The 26,250-nt window shown below is 40.8% G+C and overlaps 1 protein-coding gene across 2 annotated transcripts; it reads left to right on the forward strand.

The window, feature by feature from the left end:
* The first annotated feature begins 9,675 nt into the window (after window positions 1–9,675).
* C8H16orf87 (chromosome 8 C16orf87 homolog) lies at window positions 9,676–22,592 on the forward strand. Of its 2 annotated transcripts, XM_075715498.1 has the most exons (4): window positions 9,676–9,757; window positions 14,004–14,100; window positions 16,864–17,046; window positions 22,440–22,592. In XM_075715498.1, the coding sequence occupies exons 1-4, from the start codon at window positions 9,692–9,694 to the stop codon at window positions 22,556–22,558; spliced, it is 465 nt and encodes a 154-aa protein (XP_075571613.1). In that variant the 5' UTR covers window positions 9,676–9,691; the 3' UTR covers window positions 22,559–22,592. The 2 variants fall into 2 exon arrangements, with proteins under 2 accessions (XP_075571613.1, XP_075571614.1); XM_075715499.1 differs by lacking the exon at window positions 16,864–17,046.
* Window positions 22,593–26,250: the final 3,658 nt, after the last annotated feature.

A 26,250-nucleotide genomic window follows, 5' to 3' on the forward strand; every position in this document is an offset into this window, starting at 1 on the left:
TTGAGAATTTTAGTCAATTCATAGTTAACGAAGCAACAGAAATGGGATGGGTTTTGTGCTGAAGGGACCGTCTTGAGATGGTGCAGAAAACTCATTTGTTTTACTCAGGAATTAAATTTTGTGCATTTCCAGTCATTGTACTGATTGTACTGAAAGCTTTTTCTCGTTTACTGCTCAGCTTGTGAAGGCTGAGTGGAGTGTGTCTGGCCCTGCTTATCCTCCCTCCAAAATTCTGCTTACAGAATGACCCAGTAGAGCACTATATGTTAGAAATTCAAGTTCCAAGAAGGACATTTTTGTTTATTTGCAGCTTCAATAACTGTTTCAGGACATTGCAGTCTGCTTCTCCTTCAGACTGATTTTTTTTTTTTCTCCCCAATGTTCTAAACCTTTTTAACTTCTGAAATGTCAAGTTTTGGAGCCTGTACATTTTGACACTTTTTCTTTAAACTTGTCATCAGCCATGTATCTGGAAAGCTGAGTGTTACCTGAATCTGGCTTTCTGACTGATAATTAACAAGCAATGTCATGGTGCTTTTTTTCCAGGTTTGATAAAATGTAGTTCAGAAGAAAAGATTTCAAGCTGTGGTAAGACTTGTCAAGGTCAAATTTACCACAAAAACAAAGCCAGAACTGATTTTGCAATAAGCTTTCATCAGATCACCTGAAATGTTAAACTTATTTTAAATTCTAGTATTTATGTTCAGTGTATGCAAGTAGACTTCCCAGACATTTTGATTCGAGTGTGAGTGTTGCAGAGTTCATTAGAAATCAGGGTTGAAATGCTACCCAGCTTATTAAAAATTGAAGCCCAATGGATTTGGAACCACCAATTTTGCTAGGGCAAGAACACAAATTAACCTTTGCTCTGGGTCCACACACCACTGTTCCACCCCCAGCACGCCCCCCAGAAACAGCTGGCGTAGCAGAAAGTTTCCAGCCAGCACTGCCACAGTCTCTCCCATTGATCCCGCAGGAGGTACAGATACAGGCTGCCTGCCATCTCCGTTTCTGCGTCTAGCTGACCATCCAAGCAAGACCTGATGTGTCGTTTGCAAATTCTGTAATGCTGCTTGTTAGCACTAACATAGCGCGGCAGCACTGGAATAAGGCTAACAATCTTAAAACGCATGTTGCATAAACCGAAGCAGCTGGTTTTAGTAAAACATTTGAATGAATATACACAAACTTGAAATTCAATAGTCTGATTAATTTCCGAAGTTAAGAAATGCACACAGGAAATAAATAAGATAAAAAAAGCTTTTCCATGTTCAATGTAACATGAAGTCTTGTTTGCGTTATAGAAAGTGGCTGTTGCTTTAATTATGATAAATGTATCTCCAAATGTAATTTTAATACAGATACTTTCCGGAAAGGAAATAGCGTACGATGACCTTGCAACGTTGAGGCGAAGTTGTGCCTATCTTCTTCTTGCCTTTTGAAGTTAGCAGCGAAGCTCCTGATGACTTCAGGAGAGTCAGCATTCCACTCCTATGCCAGTGTGACTGGGTTTTTGTGCGTGGCCCTCTGACTTACTGTGGCTTGGCATATCTACCTATAAAATGAGGAAAAGAAAACTTACCTTATGAGCCGTGAAATTAGTTAATGCATGTTTGTAAAAATCTCGTGCAGTGAGCTATTAAGGATGAGGTATCTTTCCGTATTTACTGACGGAAATCTTCCTTTCTCTCTCTCCACTGCCCCCTGAGTTGAACTGCAGATAGCACGCATAATTACAGGCTCATGCTATACCCTTCAGAGAAGACGTTAGCTTTTGCACGTTGGCCTGTGGTGATCAACAGGCAGTTTATGTATCCTATACGAATCATATGAATGCAAGTTTCAGACAAGCCACACAAAGAAGGGGGCAGGCACTGCTTACCAAGGGCAGTTCTTTGATCCCCGTGTTGCATTCCATCCTTAGTCATAGAGGCTGGTTTTCTTGCAGTCATAAGAAGCTAAAATAAGGGATTTCATGTTGATGGTGAGGAGTTGGAGATACAGAACAACAGCAAATGCATAAAGACCTAGAAAGGTAGAGAGTTGGAGAAAAAAACTTGATAAACAGACTAACAGCTGCTGTCACATGTTTCCATTTTGACAGAGCTTCAGCAAGCTTCTTTGTCATGACTAGTTGCATGTTTTAAACCCCATGATAACAGTAACGGCATGTGGTAACTAAGCATTCATTTTTCTTCTGCTGTTTCATTTAAATAAAGGCACTGGATACTCTTAATAGCTTACAATGACAAAATGTTAATTATATTTGAATAATAAAGTCCCGTTTAAATGGATTCTGAGGACATTAAGTAAGCATAAACCACATTACAGAAACTTTTTAGGCAAAAAGGGCAAACCCTTCCTGTATTCTGTGTTGTACAAGTATGGAAGATGAGTGTTTCCTGTGGAATACTGCTGATGGTAGCAGTTCAGAATATAATGAGCATCTTCAGAGAAATTACTGTTCCTACTGTTCTTCAAACTGAACAGAAACCTTTAAGATCTGGTCCAAAGCTCAATGCAGTCAGTGGAAAAAGTGCCAGTTCAGTGACTTCATATCTTAATGTTTACCAGCTCTCATTCTCTCATGATAAGCAAAAAAAAAAAAAAAAAAAGCCCACCCCCCCACCCAAAAAAAAACCCTGAAAATGAGACATGTAAAATAGTCTATTGAATTCTCTTCATAAGAATTAATTGAAAAGGAGCTCTATGAAAATAATGTAATTTTATTTTGCGAAGCATTTTTCATACACGCTACATTTAAAATAGAACTGCTTAGAAGGTTTTTGGTGAAAAATGATGATTTTGTTGAAACTGAACTGTTCTGAACAACATCTGGATTTTAATAAAGTTTCCCATGAAAAAGGCCTGATATGGGAGAATAAAATGTTGGAAGCCCTTTTTATGGAATGGTAGCTGCTACTTGCATTAAATAATTTAAATTATTAATATTTTAATAAAAGCTTCTTTTAAAAATCTCATCTGAAGCTGACTTGCTTCACAAAGAAAATAAATCTTTTTTAAAAGAGACCTGGGCCGTAAGACTCATTTTGTAGGTTATGCTTCAGCTTCATTAGAGGGGGATCTTCCCATCAAGTTTTTACCCCTAGAGCGTTTCAGCGACATATAACTCGTTGTTACAAAATATATGGACAAGGTCACTATATTGGACACATTTGCTTTAAGAATCAAGTAAAATCAAGCAGTCGAATGGATAAGTTCAAGGATTTTTTTTTTTCTATTACTAATACAGCAACTTACTAAAATACAGGAGCTAGAAATTAAAATGTTCCTTTCTGATTACAAAAAGAAGCACAGTAAAGGTATAGAAAAGATACGACCTCTTAAGAAAAATGTAAAATGTTGTTTACTGAAGTGGGCTTCACTTTGCTTAGACTCTGTTGCCACGGATTGTGGTGGACAAGTGGTGATGACATTCAGCTGCAGAGGTGGGAAAGTGCTGCAGTGACTGTAAAGCAAGAGTGGGCCTTGGTTACCTGGGAAGCTTGGTGATGCAGTAACGCTTCGAGCTGGCTCATAACTGTGCTGTAGTTGTCTGAAATAGCTCACAGTTACATTGTGTTGGTAGAAGCTGGCAGACTTACATACACTGGTGGCACGGTCTTTTTTCTCAGGCAAGCTCTAATGTGCAAAACCTAAACTGGAGACAGGAAGTCAACCTGAATGTGGGCTTCCTGAAACCAAAAGACATCGATGCGTAACAACATTGTGAAGAGCAAAATGCTTTGTAATTGGGAAACGCTCAATATTTCGCTGTACTTGGAGAACAAAGCCAACATTTGTACCACTTAGATGGTGTTCTTGCCCAACTTCAGAGTAATGGGATCTCAAAGGACTTTTTAGGCCAACTTTGATTTCCTATGAAAGGACTCCGAGGGTACTCAGATTACAGCTACCCTGAAATCTACCGATGAGAAGCACAGTAACAGTATTAAGTACTGCAAACTGTTGTGATTACGGAAGTCGCCTCTTACCTGTTGTATACTCTAACATTACAACTTCAATTCATTTGTGGTAACGTTGTAAATATTATCATCTAGCTGTTCTTATTAATTGTAATTTTTCTCTGATACATTCTGTTCTTGGTAGGAATACCCATGTATTTTAGATATCACTTAATAATTCTCTAGGTAGTACTTTATCTGTGGAAAGAATAAGAACCCCACTGAATATAGCTGACTAATTAGGAAGTAATTACTTAATCAGGATGCGTGTTGCCACCTTTCTGACACAAGGTTGCACAGCATTTTAGGAGTTTAATTTTTCAATTTGCTGCATGTTGTCAGGTCTTAGGCAAGTCTGAGGCTGTCAGGTCTCACAGGACAGCTCACAGGGAACTACTGCAGGAGAGCAGAAAGCTTCCAAATTGCCTGTAGTGGTGAGCAGAAATGAAACTTAGGAAGTGGTTCTCTCTCCAAATTTAACGTGGATTAGATATGTGAATTGTACCTACTTTGGGATTTGTTTCTTGCAAAATTATAGTTGCATGCCAAAATACTGTAGCGTGCAAGAAGCCGGCGTGGCAGGCACATACGCTGCATTCCAGTGAAGGGGGAAAGAACCCTAAGATCTCAGACCATTCAGATCAGCTGGACTCTGTTGTGACAACAGCAAAGAAAAGAAGCCATCAGGAACAGACACTTAAAAAGTAATTTGTACCTTTTCATAAAATAGAGAAACGGCATAACTGTCTCTTATTTTATATTTTAAATTAGTGTAAAGCACATTTTAAATGAGGCTAAGTCTTGCAAGGTGCCACTCATTATTGACTCTCTAAGAGAGGACATATCTGTACCCTTAAAAAGGTATTTATTATTTTTTTCTAAGTGCTGGACTAAACCTCTGAAATGAAGCAAAAGAAATAGTCTTGGACTTTCAGAACTCAAAACTAACGTGTTAATAAATTAGAATAACAAGAAAATGTATGTTTGGTAAATCTTAATAATCAGTTGTTTAGCTATGAATACTGTCTTGTTTGCATTCAGTAAGGAAAATAGTTTTGTTTGGTTTAGAACAGTTGAACAGCTGTCACCGACTAGTTTATTTGCTCTATAAAGAAAGGCAGGGTATTGTAATAGATGTCTGTTAGTTCTCTTGTATATTCATTAACTTCTTTACTAGATACTGTTACTATACACAGCAGAGCCCCCTGCTGTTAGAAAGACCCTGTGAAATACGGAAAGAGTCTTTCTGTATTTTGCTATGTCTGGACCTTCTCAGTTCTAAGACAGAAAAAATAAAGGAAAAAAAATCCAGAAGTGGTCTCAAGGTCCTGGCTGCATGGATTTGGTCTTGATTCAGGAATTAAATCTGGATGTCCTGCCTACATTTGTGCTTTTGGCAACGGTCACAGTTGATGTGAAAGATAAACCTGTCTGGTCTTTGTGTGTATCTGGAGAAAGACCTCTGCTGGTAATGGCTTGCTATAGGCTGAAAACAATATGCAGAGAGAGAAGGGAAACAAACGCCACCCTCTGAGATGTAACTTAAATACTAAGAAGAAAAGGAAAAGGGCAATCAGCCAATTCAGTAACTCTGTACTCACGCAGAAACCACAACGCGCGCTTGGGGGGAGCCCGAGATGCTCACAAGCACAGCAGAGTGTTTTCATGCCCTGCGTGGGAACTGGGCTCGAGATAGAGCCTCGAGGAAGAAAAAAATCAATAGGTTGTACTGTCACAGGAAAGGATATTGCAAGTGATGTTTGATTCTTTATTCATCATACAATATTGGTATAAATGTAATTTACCTCTCAGAAATTCAGGCCCTGCTGAGACAGCAGAGGTCTAGTGCTTTTCCTGTTGCTTTGGTGCTGGTAGCAGACCTAGTATGGTACGGTGGTAGCACACTGCTGGCTGACAACGCTGACTGTGCGCTTCAGGAGGAGGAATTTGCGTATGAGACTGCCGTAAGGATGGTTTTATAGCTGAGGCGTTGGGCATAGAATCAGGAAAACTAGATCAAACAAAACTGTATACCTGTATATCTTAACGTTTATCTGTAAGAGACAAAGTTAATACTTACATATGCTCATTTTAAGTTACAGCATCTGGATACCCACAGCATCTAGAAAACCACTCGGTATATTTGTGCAGAGATACGATATTCAGAGTTCACTGATGTTCCCCCACTACCAATATTCAGGATTTAAACCACTTCTAATTACATTTTGACCATATGTACTTTATATGATGAGTTTATTTTTGTTTGCCTACAATTTATATATCCATTCCAGCATTGCTTTAATTTTGTGATAGCGTGCATGAAGCAAGCATTGCACTTAAAGTCTAACTACTAGGTGTTCCAGTGGTGGAAATCTTAGTAGTTTAATAGTTTAAGAATAGTTTAATAAGCATCCATCCTCTTTTGCTTTATGCAAGTAATTTAGAATCAAAATGTTGAGGTTATTTTATTGCCTTTACTTTTTACCCCGGCAAAAATATAAAGCTATCTGGAGCAATTACCTCTATCAGCATTCGTTCTATCACCTAAAATCAAAATCCTTTTTGTGTCTTTGTGTTGCAATAATGCGAAAGCTTCTGCTGCAGCCAGTTGTGACACGTAGGGCTTCCAGGGGAAAACAGGTTGAAAAACCATTTACCAAACAGATCCTTCTGGTCATTTAAATCTCAGAACAGTTTTAAATTAAAGCAATTCATTTAGGAAGAGTGCAAAACAACAAAAAGAAACAGTACAGCTGGTCTATTACCAGAATAGATTTTTCAGCGTCTTTTAATTAACTTGCGTATATTAGTGACTACACGAAGTTATAAATATTTATATGAAAGACTTGTGAAATCAAGTACAGTGAGAATAAGAAGTACAGTATCTTGTACAAATATGGGTCATAATCTTCTTCATAATCTTCTTGTCCCTGCTCACGGCAGGGGGGTTGGGCTAAATTACCTCTAAAGGTCCCTTCCAACCCAAAGCATTCAGTGATTCTATGATTCTGTGATTCATTTAGGGGCTGTCTTCATGGAGTCTCTGTCCATTACAAGGTATGCCACTCGCTGCTAGGATGCTTTGAGATGGTGCCTCCCTCTTTAGGGTGACTGCTGAAGGAAGGGTGGGAGGGTGTTCTCATGGGCTGGGTGGGAAAAGTGGAGCCTAAACAGATTAGAAGTGGTTAAAACCCTTGCATTTCCTCAGCTTGCATAGTCCAGAGTTCTGTTATTCTGTTTTATCCAGGAGCTCTCATTGGAGATCTGCCCGTGATAATCATAGACGTAAGTTGTCAACAAGAGAAGATAGTAAATGACTTGGAGTGATCGTACTTGGAGCCAGAACTGCAGCCTCCCACTTCAAATGGCAAACGTGAGAAATCTGCTCTGAGGAGATCATGGTTAGCATGAAATGAAAGAGATTTGGTTTTAAAATTTAGAAAAGGAAAATGTTCCCCTAAGGTTGTCACCTGTGGATTTTGTCATACAAGAAGATTAACTGTCAAGATTACTAGGAGGAACCAGATTTTAAATGATTAAGGTGAGGATGTACCTCTTTACTGTTGTTAAGTTTATTATATCACGTGACTTCCCTGTGTTATCTCCTAAGTGTTCAGGTTTGCCTCAGAATACATATATGTAATTTGTTATTCTACGTGGCCTTTCAGAAGATGTTTCAGTTATTATAGTCTACATTTAAGGTATGCGCAGCGATCTCGTCACTTAGAAATCTGTAATAAAAACATATTGCTTTTCTAGAGTAAGCGTGGTCTTTTATGAATCTGGAACTCCATTTTAAAGTTTCACAGAACCTGTAGGAAATTAGCCTCAACAATTAAGCTGAATAAATGAAGCACTAGTGCGACTCTAGACAAGCTTACTTGGCAACTGGGGTACTGTGAGCTATCTGATGTGTAGGGAAGGTCAGCAAGCCACAGGAAGGTGAGACCGCTGGGCCTTCAGCTGTAGGGAGAATTTTACTCTGTGAGAAACTATGACAAGTGCTGATCTTTTTCTGCCTGAAGGGAGAAGAGTCTTTTTAATTTGTTTGGCAGGGCAAAATTATTTGGGCTCTCCTGGCAGATGAATAAATACTCTCTCTAGACTCCTGTCCCCCAAGAACTGACCAAATGCATCAAAGTAACTCAGTACTGAGCTAGTAGATGGTATTAACATTTAAACAGCTGTAAAAGTCACTTTTAAAAAGTTTCCTCCAAACTGCTTTTAGGTTAATTTCCCTGAAAGAGAAGTATAGATGAAAGTCTTACTGTCTCTCCTCCAATGTTTTTTCTCAATACTTAGATGCAGCAAACTGAGTTCAAGACTAAACTACAAACATGAAATAAAAATTCTGTTATACTGGGCCCAGAGCCAGCCTCACAGATGCACTCATTGCTACCCATGTGAAAGCGTTACAGTTCCAGTACAGTTCTTTAATATTTGTTGGCAGCTGTACCTGAGGCTATTTTAAACCGTAATCTTCAAAAAGAGTTTTCTGTTGAGACTTTTGCTGCACTTTTCTCCTGTAGACATTTTGTAGTTAAAAAAAAAAACCAAAATCCAAAGTCCTGTTAATAGCAGTATTGTCATTACCACTTTCCTCTTTTTTTTAAGTCCAGAGGCAAATGATTCAGATCCAAACATTTTGGAGGAATACAAAACTTCTACATGCCGATGCAAAGTTTCAGTCTAAGAGCTGTATCTTGAAGGACCTTTGGAGTTGAAATGAGTATTTCCAGCTGCCTCATTTCTTTAAAAATGTGTTCTACAAGAAACATAAAAATGCAGTTAGTTTACACTATGCTATTAATATTTTCAGGTGGGAGTGACAGGAGAATTAACATACTAATGTAAAACCAGCAAATTTGCAAGGCTGAAGACAACTTTTAGAGGCGTGACCGAATACCCTAACTTGAACCACCAGGCTCCCAGAGATAAAGGAACAGCAGGCCATAACCCTCCCCCTCAACATCGTTCTTTTCTTTTTCTGAATTGAGAAGACCAGAAAAATGGGTGTTTAACACTTCCCGCCTGCCGTAGGCTTTGGCGTAACCTCATCCTGCTGGTGCTGCCTGCTCAGGTACCTAGGAAGGCGACAGCGGAGCTGCCCTGTCACTTACGCCCTCGAACTAAAGGTATGGCCGTGCGAACAGGAAGGCCAAGAGGCGGCTGCTCCTGCGGAGCATTGCCCGGCTTCAGACACCCGAGAGGGGCGATCGTGCTTGAGCCCCGGCAGCGCTCGGCGGCGCTCGGGGCTGACAGCGAGGGCTGAGGCTCGGGGCGGCCACCACGGCTCCGCGGTCCCCTGCCGCCGGCTCTGCCCGCCGCCGCGTCCCGGCGCCTCGGCCCCGGGCGGGGGACGCCAGGAGCCGTTACCGGCCGCCGCGTCACGCGGCTCCGACCCCCGCCCCCGCCCGCAGACCCGGCCGCGCGAGGCGCGCAACCAATCGGGCGCCGCAGCCGGCGCCTCGCGCAGGCGCCCCGCCCCAGCCCTGCCGTTGCCGGGGTGGGCGGGGCGGGGGGGGCGCGGCTCCTTTGTCAGCGGGCTGGGCCGCGCCGGGGGCGGGCGCAGGGCGCGGGCCGGGCCCGCGGAGGCTGAGCGGGCTCCGACCGGCCGCGCGCCCTCGCTCGCGCTCTCTCGCTCTCTCCTCCCGCCCTCCCCGGCCGCCGCGGGGCGGGGCGGAGCGGAGCGGAGCGGAGCGGCCGGCGCTCCGGCGGCAGCGAGCATGTCCTCGAGCAGGGCCAAGAAAGTGAAGATGGCCACCAAGTCCTGCCCGGAGTGCGACCAGCAGGTGAGCCGTCTGCCGGCCCCGCCGGCGGAGCGGCGTTAGCGGCCGCGGCGTTCAAACGGCGCCGCCGGGAGCGGGAGCAGCGCCGGCCCCGCTGCCCCTGCCCACCCCGCGGTAGGGCGCGGGGCCCGCCATGGGGGCCGGTTGGCCCTGACGGGCCGGCGGGGTGCCCCGCTCCGCGGGCGGAGGGGCTCGCCCGCCGCCTCAGCGAGGGCAGGTGCCTCCTGCCGCCGGCGCTCTGGCTGGAGGGGGGGGGGGGGCAGGTGGGCGGAGGTGGGCTTCGGCCCCCGCCGGCGGCGCGGGGGCTGCGCTCGCTGGCCGGGCTGCGGGACCTCGGCGCAGCCCTGGCGTTCGCCGCCCTGAGCCGCCGTCCCTGGCCGGCAGCGCCGCGGCTCGTCCTTGTGCGGCGCGGCGGGCGTGCGCTGTCCCGCACCGACCTTTCGCCGAGCCGGCCGGAGTTCAGAGGCCGCTCGCAGCCGCCTTCCAGCTCCCGGGGCGCCGAGCCCCGCCGAGCCGCTCCCCGCGGCAGCAGGCGCAGCCCGGCTTCCTGTTTGCTCCGCTCCCGAGCCCCGCCGCTGCGGTGGCCGTGCAAGAAGCTGTCGACCGAGCTGTTCGCTGCTGAGGGAGGAGGGGGGAAACCGAATAGTCTCCGTGCCGCTGTGAAGCGGTGTTTACGTGAAGTAAATAATGGTTGCTTTGGCAGTCTCTGCTTGGATTGTGGGTTAAACATCGCGTTACTCTTGCAGGGTAGCGTAACTATTACATTATGCTGCAGCAGCGTTCAGAATTGTTTAGGCGCTAGTGTTGTTTGGTAACTACGTAATTTATTAAAAATATAATGAACTTGGTAATTTAGGCAGTGCAGTTTGTCCTTTGGATGACTAATGTGCCTGAGGCTGGTCGGGAGAGCGTTCAGTTGTGGTGTTTTCTCACGGAGTGGTTTAGAAACAGCAGAATTGAGACTTTCACTGCCATTTCTATCGTGTAGTCCAAATGCATACGTGAGCTGTTGTTTCTGTCTCACTGCAGTTGTGTTACGTGTACGAAGCGGAGTTACTTACACTTAAACCAGCAGCCGATTTGAACTGTTGCTGTATCACGAGCTTCTCTTCATTTACGCTTTTTACTGGTAATGATGTTACTATTAAAAGCAGGCCGGTTCGTTACGGCGGCGCTCGGAACAATGGCACAGCGCTGCAGAAGGCTGCGCTGGGGCTCAGGGTAGGGGGAGAGGCTTTTACATGTAATCGTGGGAAACGCATTTCTGTTATTTGATCCTGGAACTTCACTGGTACACAGTATTTTAGCTATGCTTAAAAAAAAAAAAAATAATCTCACGCCATTTTTCTTCACTTATAAAGATTGAAAACCAGTCATCTTATTTGTTCTGACTTGCATCGTTTTTACAGGGTTTCTGCTCATCCTGGAACAGTTTGGAATGTTAAGCTGTGTGGAGGGCATTCTTTCATGTTTTAAGCAATAGATGAACCACTGCAAATGCTCACATGTTAAGCACGTCACTGAAGTGCTATTTCCGAGAAAAAAATGTGTGCCAAGTTCTGGTTATTCAGTTGGTGAAGGAAGACATTAAAATGAGTGAGAAGCTGAGTATGAGAGTGGTGGTGGTGGGTGGTTGGTTTTTGTTTTGGTTTTTTTTTTAACTAAATGCAGCGAATGTCAGACTACCAACAATAGGAAGAGCAAGAGAGCAAACATTATAGGCTTTTTAAGCTGATGCTGAAACTTTCACTTTGTTCTGCGCTTTAAGACTAAAACACATGCATATATGAGTGTAGACTTTCTGTTAGTAACTCTTCTGTGGCTAACATGGTATTAATGTGTGTATGCATCCTGCCTCAGCACAAGTATTGCTCATAGGACCTTTTTTCCCCAGTGCTAAATGTCTGAGGGAGGACAAGAAACTAAAACCTACAGTACAAGTCAGCCCTTTGTGGAGTGTGAGGAAGCTCTTGTGTGACTCTTAAGTGGTTGTGTCCTGTACTAGCGTTTCTGAAATTCTTCCATAAACAAGGGTTTTGCATTTGTTTCTGATTTCTTCGCTAGAAGTGGCATGCATGGAAATATTTAGACAGCCACAAATATTGGAGCGCAGTATTGAGTAACACTTCTTAGGCTTTTAAACTTTTTCTGTTGTAATTTAGATGATATGCAATTGCCATTTAGACTTTTATAAAATTAAAAAAAAAAGGTTTTTGATATTTTTGCAATCAAAGCATGGCCTCATTAAACTAGGGAGCCTGAAGTACTTGCAGTCAATCAGAAGAAATAGTTATCACTTCTTAATTTAGTGTCAGGTAAACTTTCTTGTATGAGAAACTCAACTTCCTTTTGCTTAGGAAAATGTTAGAGTAAAATGGTGTTTGTAGGACTATGTTGCTTTAATAATTATGTTACAGGATGTTATCAGTGTAGGCCTTCAAAGGATAACTGGTATCTTTCAGTGAATAAGCCCCTTCCCACCTAATCCCCCCACAAATGACGCACACACCTACATGCCAAACCTGAAACATGAGAACAATATTGTTCTGTTAAACACGGTTAAGTTCATTGAAAAACATTGGGTCTGCTCCAAACCCCTTGGGTGGTTTTCCCCATGGCTTTTTTAGGTTGAGCCTGGAAACGTAACTATTGGAGAGACCCAGGTGTTCAAAAATGGGCTTAAATGGAACTCCTGTATCACCTTAACAATACAAACTATCTGCTAGATAATGGGTTTTCTTAGTACTCTTATGCTGACTTAACGAACAAGGAGATAAGTGTGCACACAGGGCTGCTAAATTCTGAGCTTTAAGGTTCAATAAACCTTGATTAGAATTATTTTTAGTATGTCAGTGTCTCCATAAAGGGAATTAAAGAGTTTCTAGTTACATAAAACCTTTATCAGAAGTCTATCTGTAACCTGCTCGTAGGGTGAAGTACAGGAGTTAAGATGTGCTACAGAAAGCAAAAGAATTCATTTATTCTGAGTAGCAGTTAAGTTCCCCTTTACAAATTCATGTACTAATTTGGCAGGTTTTTTCCTAGCCAGTAGAACACTGGAACTTGGTTCTTCTGCATGTCCACCAGAATTGAGTGGGCAGTCATGGTTCTGTACTCCCGTTGGTTTCAGTGGACATTGGCAAACTTGTAGAGACCTGTCTTAAAGAATTACACTTGAGAAGCTGCCTCCTGCTTTTTTTTTCCCCACTGTCGTGCTTCAACATGACTTGCCTTTAATGTGTGTTAATCTCTTCCAGATCTCTGTTTAAACTTGCTTTGATTTGTGTTTTCAGTCTTAAATCTAATCAAAGCAATATGGTGTATTCCTTACTACTTTAAAAGATCTCGAAAGATCTTGGCTTTAAGTGAAGGTAAAGAGGTTTGTAATTTATCAGCATCACTTTTTTTCATTGCTCAGAGTAAGATTTTTGTAATTTTTCATGTATGTGTGGCATTTTCAGATTCTCACCTTTGTTTTAAATTGTCTTATGCTGGGGGAATGTACTGCTTCTGACTGCTTAGCTGATCAGAAGCAGCACTATAATCTCTCAAACATTTCAGCCTGCAGTCAGCTTTTGACTAGCTGTGGTAGGTTATTTGCATTCTGAATTAACTAGGTCCTTCTGTAACCACCCAGCCTTGTCTACGGTGGTGTTGTAGAGTGTGGTACAAATGCATCTGTTTTGCTTTGGGCTCTATTGTGCCTCCTGTTTAAAGCTGCTCCTGCTCTCCAAAGGATTTGCTTTCAAATGCTTCTCAAAGTGAATGTATTCAGAACGTACTGGTAGTTTTAACTCATACTTTAACATTATTTTTTTAAAGTAAATGGAGGAAGCAAAACTGGGAATGTCTGACTGATTTGACTGGGGATATTTGAAAGCTCTGAAGAGAAATTATATTTCTATTCTAATTCACCCCTGCTTTTGTGCTCTCTGCTTTCCCCAACCCCTTTCCTGACAGTCTGGGGAAAAGGGTTTGTAGTACAAAGTGGTCACAGCAGCTGTACATTTCAAGCTTGATTTCTAACAACTGCATAAAGAAAAGGCTTGGTGGTGATTCACAGTTGAGCCTGTTTTTACCAGGTTTAAATACAATTGTATAACAGCACAGGACATAGTTTGCACTGCAGACTGAATTTGAAGAGGTATCTCTGAGGACAAAATGTGAGTTATAGGGTTTTTTTCTTCATCAGACAGGAATTTTGTCATAATTTGAAATGATCTGAAATATTTGTCTTTTGTTTTCCCAGGTTCCTGTTGCATGTAAATCATGTCCCTGTGGCTACATATTTATTAGTCGAAAACTCTTGCATGCTAAACGTGCTGAGAGATCACCACCCATCACAGGTAATACTTACAGAGATGGGAAGAAGAGGACAACAGTTCGTTCCCTTTGTTTCTTGGAGGCAAAGGATAGAGTATTTTACTTCTCTGTGTCTATTGACTGTTGTCAGTTCACTTTCTCTTGAATTTGTGCATGGTAGACTTTTAATATGTTATTTTTTTCTTGAATTTTGAGGGGTGGGAAAAAGCTGGTCTTTCAGTCTTACTTCCTTTGTACTCGCGATGTTGTCATTTATTCTGTGTATATTCTAGCTGTGCATATTGGACACTATGCAAAATAACTTCTTGCAGAAAGCTTTCTGTTAATCCTGTTTTGAAGCTAAATGTCTAGAGGTGCGAAAGGGATCAGTTTTCAGAGTACATGCTGATTGAAGTTAAGTCTTCTGAAAGTAAAAATCCTCTTTTTTTTTTTTTGAAGAAGTTATGCCGAGTTGTACTTATTCATGAACACCTGAGTGGCACTTTGTATAAAATTGGTCATATGTTTAATCTAAAGCCAGGTGGGTCTTGTGTGTCTCTGCATGGTTAAATTAAAAAACAGTGTATTTTTTGTGTCCAACTTGTGTGTCTGTTCCTATTGATGGGCACAGTAAGGAGTTGGTTGAATATGCATTCTGGCATGATTAACATTCTCCTTGTGTTCATTTTTATCGCTTCCTCCAGTCCTAGTAGGAATTAGTCAGAACAAGCACCTGTCAGGGAAGCTGTTAAAAAAAAAAAAAAAAAAAAAAATCTCAAAACACAAACAAAAAAACCCCAAACCCAAACAAGTATCTGATTTATAATGTCTATTTTTAAAATTATCTACCAGGCCTGCAAAATGGAAACTAAGTATTTGATATTTTGTGTCGGTATTTTGAAGGATACTTGTAGTTTACAAGCTTATGGGAATTATATGACATTATGCTAGATAACTGAACTTTTGAGATGGAGGAGGCTAAGCAACATCTGTGGTGCTGTTTGGAAGTGTTGGTTAATTTTCTTTCCCTCTCCCTGATTGCTGTATTTGAAAGTTGATAAAGTAGTTACCAAATTAAGCTGAAAGCCATAAGCTAGTAGAGCAAAGCTCTTGTATAATTCGTCTTTGTACATAGGAAATGCACCAGGGGAGGAAGAACCCCATGCACCAACATAAGCTGGGGGCCGCCCTCCTGGACAGCAAGCAGCTTTGCAGGAAGGGACCTGGGGTCCTGGTGAACAGCAGGTTGAACAGGGGCCAGCAATGTGCCCTTGCGGCAAAGGCAAGTAATGGTATTCTGGGCTGCATTAGGCAAGTATTGCCAGCAGGTCGAGGAGATCCTTCCCCTCTACTCAGTACTGGTGAGGCCACACCTGGAGTACTGTGTTCAGTTCTGGGCTCCCCAGTACAAGAGAGACATGGACATATTAGAGGGAGTCCAGTGAAGGGCCATGAAGATGAATAAGGGACTGGAGGAAAGTCTGAGGGAGCTGGCACTGTTCAGCCTGGAAAAGAGAAGGCTCAGGAGGGACCTCGTCAATGTATGTAAATAGCTGAAGGGAGGGTATAAAGAAGATGGAGCCAGGCTCTTTTCAGTGGTGCCCAGTGGCAGGACAAGAGGCAATGGGCACAAACTGAAACACAGGAGGTTCCCTCTGAACATCAGGAAACATGTTTTTACTGTGAGGGTGACCAAGCACTGACACAGGTTGCCCAGAGGGGTTGTGCAGTCTTCATCCTTGGAGATACTCAAAAGCTATCTGGACATGGTCCTGGGCAACCAACTCTTGGTGTCTGCTTGAGCAGGGGGGTAGGGCAGGCTGGTCTCCACAGGTCCCTTGCTACCTCAGCCTACTGTGAAATACAGCTTTTGTATTAACATTAGTGACAAGTTACCCTGCTGTCCAGTTTGTACCCTGTGTCTATACAAGATTAATGGGACAACCGCAGCAAAAGGAAACCAGTTTCCCAGGAAGATATCGTGGAAGACCATGTATGTCTGTATTGTGCTCATAAAGTAACTGCAACTTCTTTTAGAAAACGCTGTTCCAGTATTTTCAACAATATAGCTACTGCAGAATGGTGCTGCAGCCTTGCAAATGTGAACTAGTCTGTGTTGAATGGTGTGCTGTGGTGACTGTGCTCTTTTCAGTAGCTAAGCTCATTAATCCATATTTAACTTAGAGGTGAAACTCAGGTAAATACTCTTTTTTTTTTTTTTTTTTTTTGACTCCGGTGTGTAGGAAAACAATACACCTGTTCAGCATTACGAGGCATTGTCATAGGCTAGATTTGGTGGGACATGTATGCTATGTAATGTGGCATTTACTGACAGCATTGTTGACTCAGCATCTCGATTTGTGAGAGTAGCGGGAATGATTGCATTGTTAGTGTCGAAAGAAGATGAAGTACTTTGCTGTTTGCCTATATGATAAACTTTTTTTTTTTTGGCTAGTGGAAACATGCGATGGGCTGTCTTGATGGCTGTGATGTGTACAGTTTTTTTCCTGTCTTATGGGAGACTGAACTTTTTGTATGCTGGCAAATGTCTCATGTTGCAAAATGCATTTGAAGTAATTAAAGGCTTGATCCTTGTAATTAAGAAGTGAAGTGTCATTCTGGATCTCACGCCTTAGTTTCTGCATGGATATCGTGCAGATGTAATTGTTCTGTAAAGCTGTAGACAATCTAACCACTTTTGCTAAGAGATTGGAAGAAAAAAGTGACTGGGGGGTAAGCACTAAGGGTAAATTAAGAACAAAGATGAAAACAACCCTACATCATAACATCTCTATTCATTTGCACAGAAAACAAGAGTGAGGCCAAAAGGAGACGGACAGAGAGAGTTAAGCGAGAGAAGATAAATTCTGCAGTAAATAAAGACTTAGAAAACCGAAAAAGATCCAGGTCTAACAGCCATTCAGATCATAGCAGACGAGGAAGAGGAAGACCTAAGAGTGCCTCAGCCAAAAAGCACGAGGAAGAAAGAGGTATGAGAACTGGAGAAATATGTTCTGTGGGTTTTCTTTTTGTATGAAGATTTTTTTTTTATCAATAAACCTTTATACCATTCAAACCATTTAAGTAACTAGACTAGTTCAGCCAATGCTTGATGTCTTAATATGGGGAAGGGACTGTTTCACATCTGTAGAGACCTCTGATTTTATGTTTCAGTGTCTGATTGGAACTAACTGCAAAGAACTAATTCTGTATTTTTAGCCACCAGATCAAGTTTCAACATGTAGGTTGAAAGCTATTGGACTGTAGTACTTCGTAGGTTTGTTTGGTTTGGTTTTGTTCAATTTTTTTGAGGTACCACTGCTCTATATCACAAGGACAAACAATATGATGATGCCTGTTATCAGAGAGTGACTAGGATGATTGGATTGCTTAAAGAGTTCCTTGAAAAGGAGGGCATCCTGAGTTGCTACTGTGACCTGAATTTTTGTCCCATGTTTCTACAGAATAATACTCTAGAGGAAAGAATGCCACCTTGCTTATTAAGGTTCCTTGGTGACCTGCTGTTCTTAATCTTTATACAATAAAGAGACTGTTACACACACACTAGAGTAATTTTGGAGCCCTTCAAGTATGTGACTGTCACTTAGGATTCCTTTTTTTTTTAAGAGCCTGTTGAGACTGCATTTGCTGTCTGTGGTTTTGGGGATATTAATTTTAGGCCTGAATAATTAATCCAAAACTTAGAATAGACTTCAAAAGGCTGGAAGGCAGATAGGGGAAGAACAAGACTTCATATAAATATTCAGAAGATCTTGTTCTGAAAACTAGTGAAACCATCAAGGATACCTTGTGGCATAACTCAGAAATACAGTTGTTTTTTTCCCCTGCCACCTTATTTGTTAATAACAATGGGTGTTAATCCATGTTGCGAAGTGAGTTCCTTTAACCTCTAGCTTTTCAAAACCAATTTTGTTGTCTTTGCTGTTTAAATCTGTTCATTCTTAAAGTTTTTCCTATAAAAACAAAGCATAAATTGGAATGTTGTTGTTTTACTGCTTTGGCTGTGGAAAGAGGAGATAAAATTTGATTTCTGTATGTTTTCTGGATGGCAATTGCTTTACTGTAATAGGAATACACTTAGAATATCTGTTCTCTTCACTGCTGCATATGGCTTATTGATGCATGTAGCTTCACAGAATACAGAGCTTCCCTATTTGTTAATGATCCAAGGTAGACTTTGTCTAGCACCTATAGGATCATTTCTAGGCATTTTACTGCCAGTCTAGTTCACACACAGCTTTGGTTTGAAAATTCCTGCAAACTTGTTGCATTGCCTTATAAAAGTAAATCTTCTTTCCTGTCCCCTGAAAAAGAGGAAAGCAATCTAAGGAATAAAAAGAAAATACCCATTCTCTTAATGCATGTTTTATAGTCTCCAAAAAGCAAGAATTTGAAAGCCTGAGGGATATTTAGAGGACGAGTTTTCCTATCTAAAACTAGGCTGAATGTTTTTAACCTCTTGCTGCATACTCCAAAGTGTGACAATATGCCAGTGTTTTGAGGTAGAAGACTAGAAATACGGATGCAGTGAGATCTTTGCATAAGAGTGCATGTGTGGTGTGTTGTTTTCTTGGTGTTTGGTGTTGTGGTTTTTTAAAGTTGAATCTCACTTGAGAAGACTGCCTTCATCTTCTTGTCCTGTCCTAGCATCCCCTTTACTTGGTACTGTGACTACTGCTACTATTTCTTCCTTGACCTCTTCTGCAGAGCTGGTACAGAGCTTGGGTTCACACCCATTTGTAATTATCTTTGCTCCTCACTAGTACAGCACACCTTATTGGTTAGGAGTAAGTGGGCTTAGGATATTTTCTTACTTCTGACTTATTTCTGGTTATATCAGACTGTAGTGTGTGTAGACCACTGCAGTGATTATTGGGCAGATTTAAAAAAACAAATAGAAAGTTGATATATATGGCTGTCATGGCTATACATATAAACTCAGCAGAGAACCCATCATTTTCTGAGTAATTACTATAAGACAAGTTAACGCTGACTTCTCCCTTTTCAAGTGGCTTATAAAATGGCCTAACTACTATGTGTGGAGTAATTAGTGGGGAATTTTAGAAATATTCTTCCTTCGCCAAACCTGCTGCTAGGTAGTGTTGTTTGCATAAAAGCACATTAAGCAACTTTAATTCTTCCGCTCCACTTTAAGGTGATTTTTGTGTGACTCATTGCTAGTCCTTATATCAGTCTGCATAGTGTTGAAAGTCAGCTCTGGTGTGCAAGACATCAGCTTAGTGTTAGACTTTAAGTATATTATTTCCTTGCCTATTGTATATTTCTAGAATATTTTGGGTACATGTTACTTGCCACTAGAGATTGTGCTATTCTTCTTTCCCCCAAAAGACTTGAAAAGAAGCTTGCAAAGCTGTGAAATATTTGGTGCCTCTTAGGCTTCTACAATGCCTAATGCATTTGTCGATGAAAAACAGGAGGACAGAGAACACCTGCATTTTATAACATGCAAGAGCAGATAATCTCTCCATTTGAAGACCACCCAGCTGTGAAAATTTTCTTCCTAAAGACACCCATGACATCTGTAGCTTTGCTTCCTTGCTTGTGTCGTGCTCTTTTCATACATAGTGTGCTTGTTCCCAGTTATGTCTGTGCCTTTGACTAGTTCTTTTGTATCTGGCTCGCATTACAGCAAAGAGCTGCGGGATTGAACAGCAATTAAGAAGAATAGGAGAAGCAAAAGGGCTTTTCAAAATAAGCTATTTTTCCTGCAGATTTAGTAAGAAGGAATGGAGGGGGAGGAAAGAGGAAGCTGATGTAGATTGAGGGGATACGGCAGAGTGCTGGGACCCAGAGAATATTCCCATCGCATGTTTCCGAGCCATATGATGGCTGGAAAATTGGAACTTCTCACTGCAGGCTTGGCGTGTCAAAATTGTCGTTTAATTTCTTTGCCAGAAATGGTACAATATATTTTGAAAATAGAAACTTCATGATAATCTGATTCTGATTTTTGTGGTGGTATGTTTTTTATTTTACTATGTGGAACTGTGATATGCAGCTTGACAGATTCCCAGGCTGCTTTGTTATCTAGGTAACAACCTCATTTATATTAAAACAAACAAAAAACCCTTATATGCTGGAGGAAGTGGTATTGGTTATTCTGCTTCTGAAAGAGACTAGCATTAAGTGAGACTCAATAAGGTGGCCTGGAGGCTTACTAAAGCATACTTGATACTTAAAAAGGGGTGAATCTCTATAAAGACAGATACGTTTCAGTATCCTGATAAAACTTAGTCTGAATTAAATTTCTTGACCTAAGTTTTCCTTTTCCAGCAACTTCTGACTGTATTACTCATACATTTGCTTGCCCAATATGCGTGTTTGAAGTAGTTTACTATCTTGGATAGTGAATCTCAGAACTTTGGATTTTGAATCCATACAAAATGTGCGAGGGGGCAGGGCCCGTATTTGATTTATACATAGATCACAATTTTAAGGGCTGTGGGTTTAGTGGGTTGCAGGAGATCTGGGGATGTGAGAGACATGCTACAGAAAGACTGAATATTTTCACCTAAATAGCCTCTTAGTTGTATATCAAAAGAGTTAATATTTTTAATGTCTTACAAAAACAGCATTGTGATACTGTAAGAGTCTTTTGCTAATAATAGAGAAGTGAGTCAAAGCTACTTTCAGATAAGACTGCAAAGCGGAAAGTTTTAATAGTGTCTGTAGAAACCATGGTATCCTATAAGTAGCATATGATAAAATGTCAGGCAGGTGCAAGCTCTTCACTAGTTACTGATGAGAACTGGAATTGTTGTAAGAGTGCATAAAGCCTGCAAACCTGTGTTAATCCCTGATAGTGTTTGATATCAAGTTTTCAATTCTTTAAAGCTGAAGTCTCTCAGAATGAGCCAGTACTTTGGGAGGATGGGGGGAAGGGAAATTGGAGAAAGTTTTTGGTTTGTTTGTTTTTTTTGTAAGAAGTCTACAATCTGTTAACAGTAACCGGGATGGGGGGCAATATTTTTAATTTTGCTGGGTGCTGACATATTCAGGTGGTGGCTGGATTTGTTTGGATCGGGAAGTATGAAAAAAGGGAGGGGTTTAGATAGGAAAATAGAAAAGGTTAGTGCGGAATAACCAGTAGGCGTAGTGTCTGTGCTCAGAACAACTCCCAGCATTGTTAATTTGTAAATGGTGGGAGGGAGGAAGTGGAGCGACCCAGACTGAGTGCACATATAGAAACAGATTTGTCTTAAACTACAGGGGAGGACTTTCAGTGAAACGCAGTTTTTCAGCTTTCGTTTCAAACTCAATACACTAGAGAATACTGTCTTGCATAGCCAGGGAACAAGCAGAAATAATTTATGTTCCAAATATTAAATGTGCTTTGATTTGTTTTACTTTGCTAAGGCAAGTTCCTTGTTTTCAGACTAAAAACTGATGCAACTTCATGTGTCGAGGCTCCTCACTAAGCAATTTTACTTTCAGGGAAAGATGAGCTTATGTGTGATTTAAGTTGTCTAGAAATCTTTAAGTAGAGGGGTTTGTTGCTGTGTGTCTCTATCAGTATTAAATCAGAACACAGTGGTAAAGGATTTTTCAGTTTTCCCGCTAAGTTTTTCCCACTTAGTTGTTTAAGACAAGCACTTGACTTCACAGGGAAGGTAGTCTGTTGGAATGGTGTCTGTAGCTGTAACACAAACAATCAGATGTGTACTTGAGCACTGCAGTATGGAAACTTCTTGACAGCTTGCTGTTGTGTATCTGTAGCCTTGAAAGAAGCCAACATCAGCAGAGGGAATTCAGAGGCTTTCCCTTGCTCACTGGGGTGTTAGCATTGTTCTATATCTGGGATAAGATTGAAAGTCTCCATATAGAAAGTCCAGAAATGTTCATGGTGACAAATTGGGAACCTTACTTCTGCCACGTATCTGCTCTTTGGTCTTGGACACTGTAATTAAACTCTTGGGTTTCTGTTACTTAGATGTAAAATGAGGGGACAAATGCTGTATTTAATGAGGATATGGTGAAATATCTGTTTCCTAGGATGGGAGGTGTTTATGTAAAAACAAAACAAAAAAACCCCAAACTGGGGGAACACTTGAATGCTCTTTTGTGTCAGGAATCAATATAATGTTAGTGACTCATTCTTTCTTTGTCATTAAAGAACAGAAATTCAGTCATGCTTTTGGATGACTAATTCTGTGACTCTTCTAGCACCTTTGTGTGCCTCCATTCCTTCCTCCTCTCTCTCAATCCCTCCCTGCATAGGAGTTGATTGTCTAACTTCTTTTCAGTTCCAGTACCCTATTCCACGTAATTTATTAACTACTAATTTGCATTAACTTTGGATAACAGAAAAAGCTTCTAATAGTGACTTTTTTTTCTTCTACAGAGAAACAAGAAAAAGAAGTTGACGTGTATGCTAACCTTTCAGATGAAAAGGCCTTCGTATTTTCAGTGGCCTTGGCGGAAATAAACAGAAAAATTATCAATCAAAGACTTATTCTGTAACTTGTAAGCACAATCTGATGCATTTATATGCAGAACGGCTAGCATATTTCCAAGGTGTCGAGGACTCTCGGAAAGTGTGTTGTCTGCACCAACAAGGACCATAGAGTTTCCTGTTAAAATTCTGCTGCTGTTCTTGGAAATCGAATTCTGTCTCTACAAGTCAGAAAGAAAGTGTTCACAGGATTGTGCTATGAAAAATCAGAAAGCAGATATGTTTCACACCTTGAAGACAAATGTTAGACAAATGCACAGAGAGACTGCACCATTCCAGAGCACTTCTCTTAAATTTGCTGCCAGAAATGCAATATTTTAAATATTTTCAGAAATAAATGATTTTCCTTTAAAATTATATATTTCAGATTTTTCAGCTATATTGCAGTTTACGTATGTACAGTTCATATAACTTTTTAATAAATTGATATTCCAATATTTTATTGAACTGGTAATTAAATACCTTTGTGATACCTAGGATGTGTTGGTTTTAATCCTCTTAGAAATCTGATATTCATCCTAGGGATGACTTTAGATTTGCATTTTTTTAATAGGTGTGAAATAATTCCGATAGGAGGAAAATTAAAGTGGTTTTATTTGGGGGAATTATTCTGCTTGACAACTTTGTATTGTTTATGAATTCTTTCTAGAAAATGATTCCCTGCTACTTAGAGTTGGTTTTTAAAAATCATATATACTTTTTGGGGTCAGACTCCTGAAGTTTGAGAGCTAAGCACTTGTTTTGTAACCACTGTTTGCTGGGTGTCTGCCTTGTCCAGACGGTAAGTACTTCTCCCCTACTCTCTCTTGGCCCATCATTTATTGGAGAGGGAGAGAAGCAGGCATCAGAGATGTAGATTTGCAGCTAGCATCTTCTTACTGGTATTTCCAAAAGATGAGGATATGCTAGTTCCTTTAATCAGCTTTTTTTGACTGTCTTAAAAGTGTAATTCTTAGCAGTATTGTCTTTGGACTGTTGACTGTAAATACCAAAGCAAAAGTCTACCTGAGTGTGCAAATATGAGCTGTTTTGGTAGAAATAGGTTTGGGGAAAGCATTCAACAAAGTTGTCTTTGTTAAAGTGGTACAGGGCAATCTGAGCCCAAACTCTTACATTAGTAAATATATGGGGGTTTTGTATTACCCCCCCCAAAAAAGCTCAAGCTCTGTAAAATCCTGAGGGAGGAGGTGTAGGAGGCAATGGCACTCATAAAATCTGACATACTAGATTTTTGTCACCTTTCATTCACTCTTTTCTAGGAAGGGAAGTGCAACTAAGTGTCTTAGTTTTTCTCTGTATTTTTCTCATTATTTCTGACTTTTTCTCAGTATTACTCATGCTTTTCAGTATCACATTACTTTAATAGTTAGAGAATTACCTAATGAGGTTCTGCTACAGAACTGATTTCTGTGGAAGCAGAAATTTTTATTAATAAAGCTAGACTATAAAATACTGACTGGTTATTAGTTAAAGGAAGGATCTGTGATAGTTTTGAGTTAAGCCACAAGGGACTGATCAGATGCCAACTTGGTAAGCAGAAGCAGGAAACATGGAAAGTGATTTTTAATTCTTAACTCCTAAGGAGTAATTGGGGTACATTTTAGTACTGGATGAGAGGGATGGGGGTGGAAATGCGCTTAAACCACTAATCTGCGTTTGTCTTTATTCCAGTAAATGAGGAATTGCGAACACAAGACCTACTTCCCTACATCATGTAGACTTCTGCTTTCCAGAACTGTAGCCTGTCACAGATACCAGTAGAAAGGACAGATGAGTAACTCTTAAGAATAGAGCATGTGTTTGCATGGTAAGTTATTAAAGTCAGAATGACAAAAGGGAAGTTCTAATTTTGAAGACTCAAGATATGATCAGGCTTGTGTTGCTTCTATTGCTAGAGATCTAATGTGTTAAGAAGGGACAAAGGGAACTGCTAATGCAGTCTGTTTGGCATTCCTACAGGTATCTGTTTCTTTCTGCTCCTGTACATGGAATTAAAGTTATCTTCAGAGGACTGAAGTTAATGTTGTTAGATGTGACAAAACTTAACTTATGACTCTTACATTTAGATTGGTGCCTTCTCTGATAAGTACTAAAAAATACGTTCATACCTCTCAAAAGCGCAAGGCTGGTTTTTTTTCCTTCATTGGTGGAGACTCTCTTGAAACGGTAGTTGAGTTCTATTTCTGTACTTGTTCCGTTTGTCTTCCCCAGGTCTCTGCTGTCAGCTCTTTCCCACTTGTGGTCATGCTATTTTTCTTCCCCTGCTGGCTTCCAGTTCCTTCAAGAAAGCTGTGATGGAAGCAGATGGCCTTGAAAATACCTTAGGGAGAGAGTGCTGCTTTGCCAGTGGATCTTGCAAAGCAAGAGTCCTGACTTTCTCTTCCCACCAACTAGAAACAAACTGTTCTTTCCTGTATAGACAGGACACTTCAGCATCTTCCCAAAGCCCTGGTAACTCTGTGGCTGTGGTATGCCAAGACATAGATTTCTTGGAACATGTTCAGTGACTGAACTGGAAAGCATCTGCATTGTATGAAATAAGCATCAACACAATGGCATTTCAAGAGCTCTTTCTTTGTGTGTTAGAGATAATCAATGGATGAAACACTGTGGCAAATCATTGTAGATTATAGTTGTAAAATGTATTGGATCTTGGTCTATGAAACTAAAACAAAGCCAGTGACAGCTAAATGATGAGAGGGTAAAATTCTATGTACTGAAGCTCTGACTTACTTGGAAACTGCCTCATTTCCAAGAAGCAAGTATAAGTATGTAACACTTCAGGAAGTTGCTTATGCAAAACTTTCTTTGTTGACTCTAGTTCCAGTATAAGATTTTAGGCCCTGCCTTTGAATGTCTTTATGGTTCAGTCTAACTTAATTTGTTTCACTGCATTTTGTAGCATGAGACCTCACACAGAAAAATAATTATCTTTCAGAAAAAGTGAACTAGCCTGCAGGTTTTTTTAATTAACTTGAAAGAAAACCAAGTATATCGCCACCACAGAAATACCACTCCACCTCTATACCACCTCTACATGTTAACTTACCTGACTAGATAAACTTGATGTTGTGAACTGAATAGTTTAGGATTGTACTGGAGAACTACCTGTTTACAAACCATCATCTAGCAAGCTCTGCCTTCTGCCACTTCTTTTCCCTTTTTTTCTGAAGAACTATGCTTCTAGTGTTTATATCTCTGTGTAATAGCATGTCAGACCATGAAGTAAGTTCACAGTTCAAATTCTGGCTTGATTTCTCTGCGTTTACTGTAATCTGCTACTAGATGGCAGCCTTATTCTAAAGACAGTTACTGTCTATTCAGGCATTCTTACTATTGATACTAGGAAGATCATGGTATTTGGTTTTTGGTGAAAGTACGTGGAAAGACTTTTCTTTAGAGTATCACTCGCTCGTGTCTAACTTGGGAGCTTAAAATCCTGCTAATGGGTATTACTGGCTATCTGCACTGAAAGTAGATGGTTTCATAAGTTGTGTGGTATGTTAGCTCTTGAGCTGTGAATACTGATAGGGATGAATAATTTGTCAAGACCAAAGAACTCTGAACTTTCAATTGGCAACTTAGTGAAAAACGGTTTAAGGAAACTCTTCTTCACCTCCCCCGGAAGTCCTATATATGTAAGTTTTCTTTGCTCAAATTTTAAAACATCCCTAATTTCCTGTTATTTTCACTGTAATAC

Source organism: Pelecanus crispus, chromosome 8, assembly GCF_030463565.1.
Source record: "Pelecanus crispus isolate bPelCri1 chromosome 8, bPelCri1.pri, whole genome shotgun sequence".
In the NCBI taxonomy this organism is placed as follows: domain Eukaryota; kingdom Metazoa; phylum Chordata; class Aves; order Pelecaniformes; family Pelecanidae; genus Pelecanus; species Pelecanus crispus.